General features: G+C 41.5%; 1 protein-coding gene across 2 annotated transcripts in view; it reads left to right on the top strand.

The window, feature by feature from the left end:
• Window positions 1–257: 257 nt before the first annotated feature.
• PTPRZ1 (protein tyrosine phosphatase receptor type Z1) overlaps window positions 258–10,626 on the top strand; it is a 208,595-nt gene continuing 198,226 nt past the window's right edge. For both annotated transcript variants that reach the window (XM_070368777.1, XM_070368778.1), the window contains exon 1: window positions 258–580. In XM_070368777.1, the coding sequence (XP_070224878.1) occupies window positions 523–580 (58 nt within the window). In that variant the 5' untranslated portion in view covers window positions 258–522. The remainder of the gene's footprint in view (window positions 581–10,626) is intronic.

The following is a 10,626-nucleotide window of genomic DNA, read 5'->3' as shown; positions in this document are numbered from 1 at the left end:
CCACAAATTCCGGGGCAGCGAAGCTTCTGGCACGGGGCGGAGGGAGGCGGGGGCGCTCTGCTAATCGCCACTCTGGGACCCGGCCCCTGAGCCGCAGCCGCGCCCCTCCGCCCCCCGCGCGCGACCCCGCTCTGCCGCACGCTCCCAGCGGCGCGACGCCCCCGCCCGTGCCCGCGCCCCCGCCGCGCGCACAGCCCGGCCGGAGCGCGCACCCTGCACACAGGCGCCGCCGCGCTCCAAGCGCTCAGATCGCGGCCGCCGCCGGCCAGCGAGACCGAGTCTTGGACGCCCGACATGCGCCTCGGCTAGCGACTCCCCCGCCCGCGAGCACCGTGCGTCCTCTCCTCGGTTATTTCTCTCCTTCCCTCTCTTACACACGCACAGACACACGCGCGCGCGCTCACACGCACAACCTCGCACCAGTCCATCCCCCGGAGGAGAAAACATTTCCTTGGCGCCCCCTCCCTCTCCATTCAGACCCGCAGAGGAGCCGCGCGGTGGGAACCCCCAGATCGTCTGGAAATGCTAATCCTAAAGCGCTTCCTCGCCTGCATTCAGCTCCTCTGTGTTTGCCGCCTGGGTGAGTGATAACATTAACATTTCCCCTCCGGGATCGTCTGGGACACGGGTCGGGGGTTTTCAGAACCTTCGGTACTTGCTGCCGCGCCGCCGTCTAGCAGGGAGGACAGAGGGACGGCGGACTGGGGCGCCCACCGCGGTGGTCGCGGCGGCACGGCGGGTGTCAGTGGCGCGGGAGGATGCGCCCCCTTCCCACCTCGCACCTCCGCTGCGGTCCACCTGCGAGCAGGAATGGTGCTCCCGACGCCGAGAGAGGGGGCTTGCCCATCGCGCTCCTTGTCCTCGCAGCTCGTCTCTCTCCTCTTTGCAAAGTGCAGAAAGAGCCTCTTCGATACACATTTTTAAAAAAGATAAATGCAGTCGTGCTGCGGGGCTACGTAGTGTATAGCATTCTTGCTGTTAAGTTCACGCTATGGATATTTGGGGGTTGAATGAGAAATACACGTGTCTGTTGCGAATTAAACACACGCACGCACACACAAACACCCGAAAGGTAGTAAGAGGAGCAGGCATCAACCTGACTTTTCCGTGTTTTTCTGTACTTTTAATTTCGTCACATTCAAGTCTGGGCATTACTTAAAAAAAAAAAAGTTTTAATCAAAATTTCCGTCAACGTTCTGCCACTGCTGCCAACGTCAGATAGATAGGTTGATACTTATTGGGATTCATCTTAAACCCACCACCTTCCAGGTTACACCTTTAATATTGAAACTGCCTTCTGAAAAAGCCAGGTAGAATACTTACCTGGAATGCAGATCCAAGTGTTCCTAGCATTTTCTGCGAGAATTATAAAACTAGATTTTTGTATTCTGTTAACGAAATGTCTTTTTTCCTTCGTGAAGATGTTCTATTATGATGGAATATAATAGATTTGGAGGCATTAACCTGAAAGGTAGAAGATGTACCCCTGTTTGTGAGTACCGGTACTTGACTTGTTTTTCAGTTAGAGGATCCTAATTTGTTTTCTAGGTTGCTCATAATGAAATAGATATTAACCTATGTTTTTCACCCAAGAGATGGTGCTGCTCTTGGCATGGTGATCTTTACAAAAAGAAATAATTTCCATGTTCTAACTAATGGAAATTTCATTGTAAATATGGTGATAGTTGCCAATAGCATGCCAGATACATGGACATGATTTAAATTCTAAAAGCTTTAGGAAAGTGCTCAGGGATGATGTGATGCACATGGTTGACATTTCAAGACTTGCAGGGAATCTGGTCCTGGTTTTCTCTAAAACCATACAATTGATTCTGGTGAGGGGAAGACATTTTTTGAAAGTGCTGCGGTCATCGAATACACACCTGTTGAATTAACGTTTCTGTTATAGATCTGTGTTAACAATAAAGCTAGATTCTCCTGGTACTTAAAATCTCACTGTAATATAAAAATAAACTAGAGAATATTTATTTGTATGCCACCTAAACCACATGCCCTGAGTATATTGTGAAGTTTTAAAATTGAGATATAATTTGCATGGCATAATTCATCTTTTTAAATTGTTGAGTTCAGTGGGTATTAGTATATTCACAAAGTTGTGCAGCCTTCCTCATCTACTTATAAAACATTGTAATCAGCCCCCAAAGAAACGTCCATGAACAATCATTCCTCATTCTCTCTGACCCTAGCTCTGGCAATCACTAATCTACTTTCTTTTTCTATGGATGTATCTATTCTGAGCATTTATATAAATAGGACCATATGATATGTGGCCTCTGGTGTCTGGCTTCATTCACATAGCATAGTGTTTTCAAGATTCATTCATGTTGTAGCGTGTATGAGTACTTCATTCCCTTTTGTGGCTGAATCCTATTGCATTTCAATACACCATGTTTTGCAAAGGCTTTTCTCAGTAAAGCATTATTAGTAGTAGCCTGTTGCTTGGTGTTTATAGATTTCAGCTTATTGTACATTTTCTTTAATGCTTTGATGATATAAAATTTAACTGGAAAGAATTAAATGAGTTATTTAAGAATATCACAAGTTTATGTGATAATATTGAATGTGAGCTTGCATTAGAACTCAGAATGAGTTTTTTGAGAGTGGCAGGTAAACACTTTCATATCCCTTCCCACTTTAACAAAGTTGGCGTTTTACATTGTTGCTTACATGGCTTTGGGGCCATGGCTACCTTAGACGGAATGAATATTTGATCTCAGGATAGCACATTTTGAAAAACGAGAGCACATTAGCTACAAATAAGTTTGGTCTCCACTTCAATTATTTTCCTCTCAGCGTCCACTAGCGAATTTGTGGATGTGTTTTATTACTCATCTTTAAAGTCTTTGGAGCCAATGAGAGGACTGGCATGTGTCGTATATGCTCAGGAAGGTCCACCCACTGAGACTTGCTGTGCAGGTTGACGGCTCCAATCCTTACCATTATCCAGAACAAGATGTAGAATTCATAAGGTGTTCATTGTTAGCGATTTAGAATGTCATAATGACCTTATCCAGAGAAGGCAATGGCACCCCACTCCAGTAATCTTTCCTGAAAAATCCCATGGACGGAGGAGCCTGGTAGCCTGCAATCCACGGGGTCGCTGAGGGTTGGACATGACTGAGCGACTTCACTTTCACTTTTCACTTTCATGCATTGGAGAAGGAAATGGCAACCCACTCCAGTGTTCTTGCCTGGAGAATCCCAGGGACAGGAGAGCCTGGTGGGCTCCTGTCTACAGGATCACACAGAGTCGGACACGACTGAAGTGACTTAGCAACAATGACCTTAGCACTTTTGTCTCCAGAATGTCCTGATATTTTGAATTGGACATAGGGACCAATTGCTTATTTTAAATAACTCTCCAAACAGAAAACTCTTCATCAGATTATTTGGAGTAAAACGAATTCTTTCTTTCGAAATTACTACTAGAGATCATTTTAGTTCAGATGGTAAAGAATCTGCCTGCAATGTAGGAGACCCAGGTTCGATCCCTGGGTCAAGAAGATCCCCTGGAGAAGGGAGTGGCTACCATTTCCAGTATTCTTGCCTGGAGAATCCTATGGACAGAGGAGCCTGGCGGGCTACAGTCAGTCCATAGGATCGCAAAGAGTTGGACACGACTGAGCAACACTTTCACTTTCATGGGTTTTGGGGGGGAGGGGGAGTAAGTGGGGGCTTTAAAACTATCTGTGAGTTCATCTATTTGTATAATCATATCAAGATTGGCCTGAGGCCTCAAATGTTTTTACCAAAATTAGTTAGATCACAGTTCTTAAACTTTAGGGCACATCAGAGTCACCAGGAGAGCTTGTTAGAGCACACATTGTGGGGGCCCACCCCGAAGAGTTTCTGATTCAGTAGGTCTGGGGTGGGGCCAAGTATCTCAATGTCTAACAAATCCCCATGATATACAGGTGCTACCAGTCCAGGTCCACACTTTGACAGCTGCAGAGCTAGTTTGACATTTAAATGTCCATAAAGTTTCTGGACTATTAACAGTTTTTCACTGTGGACTTGATTTCTGATACCTGACAATATTATTTTTAAAAAAATCACATGAGGAACACAATATGTAATGTTATTCAACTGAAGATGATTCTTTATCCAAGAGGCAGAAAATAAAGATGACTCCAAGTTAATTCCCTAAGTGAATTTGGACGTTCTCTAAAATAATTGAGAGGCTTTCTATGAGGTGGAGAACTAATGTAATGATTGTATAACTCTATTATTTAATTATGACCCACCAAACAGGTAATGGGAAAATCTACAGTCGCTTCCTGTAAGGAGGCTTAACTATGAGTCATGGAGGAGAAGTAGGTATGTGAGGAGCGTCTTAAGGAGGAATAGTTTCTTTCAACTAATGAGAATTCAGAATCTTTGAATTAAGTGAGTTATAGCCATGCAAGGTACACTAAACTAAAATGTTTAAATAGTACTGTTAAATTTGAATCAAATTCTGAACTTTTACGTCATGTATTACTGCTTTAAGGGCCACATTAACTACAAATTATACCCAGTTCCTCTGCAAGAATTAATTGCTTAATTTATCTTGAGTGTGAAATCAGTACAATCCAGTATGTTGTGGCTCTCAGCTTGGTCTATTTATCTTCAGAAGACAGATTGTAACCAGGGACAGAAAATATTCTTGCCTTTCCTCTCCCAATAATAACTAGTCTCCATTCAAAAAATTAATTACTTTTGATTTGCAGAGTAGTAATTTTCTTTATTTCATCTCTCTCTCCTTTTTATGTAGACTATAGACTATTCACTTATGTTCACATGTCTGCACTAGACGTTTGGGAACTTGCTGATAATTTTATGTTGTGGGAATTTTGCTTCTGGCAAAAATACAGATTTTTCTGGAAGCATGAACTGCATTTCTTCATTCCGCTGACTCTGAGGAGATTTGAGTTTTGTCTTACCTGGTAGCATTGCTTGACTACTGACTCGCCAACTGTTTAGACTGTTGTATGGAAATGAACCTCCCTCCTTCAGGACGAGAGGACCTCAGAGGAAGAGTTTGATTGAGAAGATGAGCTTGTGTTTTAGTTCTGTTTACCATGTACTCAGAGCTTGCCAGGTGCAGACCCAGTGCTGAACAAGTTACATAGATTTGCTCATTTCACTCTTCCCCAAACTTTTTCAGATAGGTGTTTCATTTTACACATCTTTCAACTGAGGGAACTGAAGCACAGAGAAGTCAGATGACTTACCAAATGTCACACAGCCTGTCTCAGTCTGTGTGTTCTAACTCTCAAGTGTGAGACTCCTTTCATTCCTGGGAGATCAGTTTGCTGTTTGGAATTTACTAATTCATTTCATATAAGAGGTGATGCTATATTTCACGTTCCCATTTACTTTCTTGCAGATCTCCATTCATGACTTTTTCCATGTGCTCCCATATTACTTTCTGTCTCTCTCTTTTTTTAAAAGAAGGCATAATTTATCATTTCTAATGTACCATTGGAAAGTTTTGACAAATGCATGTAGTCAGGTAACAACCACCGTGATCCAAATATGGAAATTCCCATCCATACTGTTTTATTTATTTATTTTAATATATATTTATTTTTGCTTGCATCAGGTCTTAGTTGCAGCAAGTGGGCTTCTCCTTCGTTGCAGTCGCTTAGTTGCCCTGCAGCATGTGGTATCTTAGTTCCCTGACCAGGGGTTGAACCCGCGTCCCTTGCATTGGACAGTGGATTCTTAATCACTGGACCACCAGGGAACTCCCCATACTATTTTAACTACTCCTCCATTGCAAGTTTCCTAAGTACCTGGCATCTGGTAGGCACTGATAATTAAGCAGCACATCAGTGTCCAAAGTCTTAATACTCATTACCTTCAGTCCAGCTGATCTGAATCAGTCCCCACGTTGAACACCTCCTTTAAGTCTCACTTTGAAGATATTTTCTTCTTTTAGAACTAGTTGAGAATAAGTCTTCCAAAAATCTCTCTTAATGTGTTAAATATCTTAACTTTAAAACATTTTAAAATGTTTCCCACTTCATGAAGTGAGAATGATAAAAGTCAGAACCAGTTTTAACTAGACATAGGTACTTCCGATTATGCTTTAACATTTAATGTCTTGTTGGGAGTAATTCCTGGCAGCAGCCACAAGTTACAAAAGGAAATCAGTTTTTATCTGAGTTTGTAATTCTTTGGAGGCGTGTATAACGTCCATACAGGCATTAAGGGACAAATTATTTGATCATATGGCACAGTCCTAAAACACTTCTATTTTAGAACCGTGCTATGCAGTGCCATGGCCACTAGGCGTAAGTGGCTGTTTAATTTGAAATTTATTGAAATGCATTGATTCAGTCCCTCATTCACGCCAGCCCCATTTCAAGTGCTTAGTGGGCATATGTAACTAGTGACTGCTGCATGGGGTAGTGCACACAGAGAATATTTCTATCTCTGCAGAAAGTCTATTAAACAGCGCTGCTTTAGAATCAAAAGTTGATCAAGTATTCGCTGCTTTAGAATCAAAAGTTGATAAAGTATTGATTGATAGTACTGATGAAAAGTCAACTCAGCTAAAAAGACTCCTAGAGTCATTAAAATTATTTGAAATGTAGACATGTTGATTATTTTTGGCCTGTGCTGTGTCAGCCATACAAAAATCACAGAGACATTCTGGTGGCTGGAAATAGAGCAGCCATAGATGAAGGAAGTTAAAGGGCCACTTTGTGGCCTTTAGGGACTGGTTACTGGGAGAGAAAGAGATGAGCTGATGTCCCAGGAGTGAGAGCTGCCACAACTCCTTTTCTGCATTTGTTCTAACATTCACTGTGTTGCTTTGCATGCCTCTGCCTGTCTCCCCTAGACAAGCTAGGCAAGCTTCTTGAGAGCAAAGACTGTGTTTCATTCGCCCTTTGACTTAGCTTTCTTGGACTTAGCACCTGTAATGGGTGCTTAATAAATCTTTAATGCAGAAGGTCATAGAGAGACAGTACTGTGAGGCTTCTTAGTAATAGCTTTTTGCTGTTGAGATCAGCCAGTTTCCTCTGGCATTTCCTTCTTTTTGATTCTGATTTCAATTTGAAGTTAGGTCAGCCTTGATCTTTAGCCATCCATCTTTAACGCCACTCCTGGCACCAGACCTTCCTTTTCTTTGGTTCTCCCAGAAATGCACCTAAGCATCACCTAGATCCTGACACTATCTGTGAATAAGAAATACAGCCCGCATGACAGATGCTGCAGGTGTAGTGGCAGAAGCAATTTTGAGTGAGCATTTAATAATTCTAGGTGAGTTGGCAGCAATGAAGCTCGGATATGTCCTGGGAGCAGGGCATCAAGCCAGTGTGTGTGTGTGTGTGTGTGTGTGCACGCACGCGTGTGCACCACTCACATGCTTACCTGTTAGGGAGACAGGGCAGTGGGGGTGAGGGATGGTCAGTAGTCAGTAATGAAAAATGCAGTATCTTGATCCCATGAAGACAGTATTCTTAGTTAATCAGAAACCATCATGTTGGATGAAGTCTTCTCTGGTCAAGCTGGCCCTAAGAGGTAGTGGCCCAAGTCAGTTCTGGAATGCAGATCAATGACAGGAAGTGCAGTCACCTTGTGTCAATATTCGTGCTTTAGCAATCTGTCTGTTTTGTCATTAATCCCAGAGGTGATGTATTGCACCTAGTTCAGCCCTGCACAGAGCAGATATTCCACGAATATTTGAATTTAGTTGAATTCAAGTGGAACAGGGCATGGAATGAGTTACAAATTTTCACAAGAGTCAAAAACAGAAAAAGAGATTTGCTCTTTGATTAGGATCTTTGCTGTATTTTCTTCTCACTCACCTTTTTTTTTTATTGGCTTCTGTTTCCTTTATACCCTACTTCCTTTGAGCAAGAATTTAAAGGTGAAAAGAAATTCAACATAGCTCAGCACTGTGATAAAGAGTTTGATAGGAAGGAAATTGATACTATTTGATATCCTTATTTAAAAATATTTTTGATGTGTTAATATAATTTTGGGAATTTGGTAGTTAACGTAATTTTTAAATTATGTATTAACATTTCTTTCTGCCTAAAAATTCTAATATGTTAACATGGGAAGAGTGTCTTTTTTTATTGTTTCTGATACTTCCACACAGATACTAGAGTAAATGTGATTAATCAGAGTCCTGGTTAATAGGAACTTTCTGGTTTCATTCAATAAGCAAGTATTATTTATGTACACATTGACAAAAGTAAATTTTTTATAAGTTTCCTTGGAAATATTGTCTTTACATATTTGAAAAAAATGATTTATTAATTAGCAAGAAAGAAGGATTTTCTATTAAAATATTCATAAACAGTGTCCACTGGTACCTTTCCATTCTTGGAGAATCGTTCTAGCCTTCCCCACTTAAGTTCACAATTTTTCTGTTCTTTGACCATCACTGACCAAACTGCTTGTTTTTTGATGCCGAGAGCGCTAACGTATTTATTTAAAGATGGGTCTTCATACTAGACCTTTTGTTTGAGCTGATTAACTTAGTACCTTGAGCAGGAATAAAAGAAAATGTTGCTGTTTAGAATGCCCTCTTTTTGCAGAGATCCTGGTCACCACTAGAGTCCCAGTTATGTGTTTGGAATAACAAAATGCTGGCCAGATATAAGGAACTTTCTGGATTATCTCACAGTTTTCAGTCACCTGGTCAGCAAATTAAAAATCATTTCTGTAATGACGTTTTTGCCCTTGCATTCTGACACTGCATCTTCTTGAATAGGACTCCTAAGTGTGGCAACTCACCTGGCACACAGAATTGTGCAGAATCTTGGTCTGCCCGTTGGAGTGCACTGCACACATGATCTCCTCATCATGTTTGTTTTGGTGTGATAGAAGGTTGATAACCCTTGGTCTAGGTCAGTGGTTCTCAGTCATGGCTGTACTTTGAAATTGTCTGGTGTTAACGGGTCGAATGTTTATTTTCCCCCAACATTCTTCTTATGTTGAAAGCCTAACCCCTCAGTATGATGGTATTTGGAGGTGGGACCTTGGAGAGATCATTTGTTTTAGATGACATCATGAAAGTGGAATCCCGTTGATGAGATTAAGGCCCTCATAAGAAATGAGAGACCAGAGCGCTTTCTTTCTACCTAGTGAGAACACAGAGAGAAGGCAGCTGTCTGTAAGCCAGGAAAAGCACTTTCTCCAGGAACCAAATCTTCTAGCCCCTCGCACTTGAATTACTCAGTCTCCAAAACTGTAAGAAATAAATATTTAAACCATTCAATCTATGGTATTTTTATAGCAGCCTGAGCTGACTGTATACTAGGGGAACTTTGAAAACATACTGATATCTGGGCCCTACCCTGGATCAAGTACATGTGAGAGTGTGGGCCCCAGACATGAGTATTGTCTTAAAACTCCCCAGGTAGATTACAGAGTATGGCTGGTGTTTAAAATGACAGATCTGGGTCAACCTCGTGATACTACTAAATCTTAGTTCATTTTCCTTAAGGTAGCTATGTTGGCAAGTTTCATGCCATCCTAAAACAAAGCTAGTGCCACAGGACAAAGGCCCTGGAAAACTTCCCATCCCTCCCCCCTCTTCTTAAGGCAGTTTCAGTTTCAGAGTAACCCTAGGCGGAGGAGTATGGACTATAGTGGTTGACCTCATAGTCTTTGAAGTCCAGAGGAACTTCAGGAGGCCAGACAGTCTTGGAGTTGGTCCAGAGATTCAAGTCTGTCAGCAGATGGGAGGATTACTGAACCACTTGGAGATGGGAGACTCGGGTGCGTTTATCAGGGCATGGACACATAGTATTGTTTGTTTTGTCAATAATACGTATTCTTACTGTTTAATTCAGTGGTTTGTTTTCTTTCTCCATGCATAATTTGTTAGAGTCAGGGTTATTGTTTTCTCTTATCTAGTAGATACAAGATCTAGCTGTATCTTTTCATTTCAGCAATTTATTTTGTGGGTGTGTTTTTTATATTACATTTTCATTATTTGCCAGGTCTAGGCTGTTTGTTTTTACCATATTTGAAAAGCACTAATAACCCCATTTTAAAGTTAACAAAGAATATTTTTAGATGGTCCAAATAACTGTTTTAATATTTTTAATCTTAAATGACTAAATGGTGAGAACACAAGCACATATCAATTCATTGAATCTTTACTGAGCACACTGTTTGTAATAAATATTCTCCTAGAGAGAATATTCCTCTAGCATCTGTTAAACCTTTGGAAGAGAGAAAGATCCATACATAAGTAGCTCTCATACTTGGCAGAGTTTGTAGAATATGAAAGTGTGAGTTGTGTGAGAGTGTAGACTAAACTCACCTCTGGGAACAGTTCTAAGAGGAGATGGGGTTGGTGGAGATCCTGAAGGGTGAAAGGATAGGTCTTCAAGGGTCACTGTTTGGGAGGGTATTAGTGGTAAAAAGGATGGCATGCACAGAAGCATGGAATGAAAATAATAACGTGATGTTTTGAGGGAGGAACAAATTGGGAAGGGTGTGTATTAGTGGAATAGTTTCAAATGGTAGGTAGGATTTTGGAATTTATCCCATATATGAGGGGGAGCTATTGAAGTGTTTTGAGCAGTGGAATGACTCGAGTAGGTCTCTTTTCTTTAGGAAGATGACTTCAGTATATCAGTGTAGGGTGGATTG

The sequence above is a fragment of the Bos mutus genome, chromosome 4 (assembly GCF_027580195.1).
Source record: "Bos mutus isolate GX-2022 chromosome 4, NWIPB_WYAK_1.1, whole genome shotgun sequence".
Taxonomy (NCBI): Eukaryota; Metazoa; Chordata; class Mammalia; order Artiodactyla; family Bovidae; genus Bos; species Bos mutus.
This window is presented reverse-complemented; position numbering and strand designations above follow the sequence as displayed.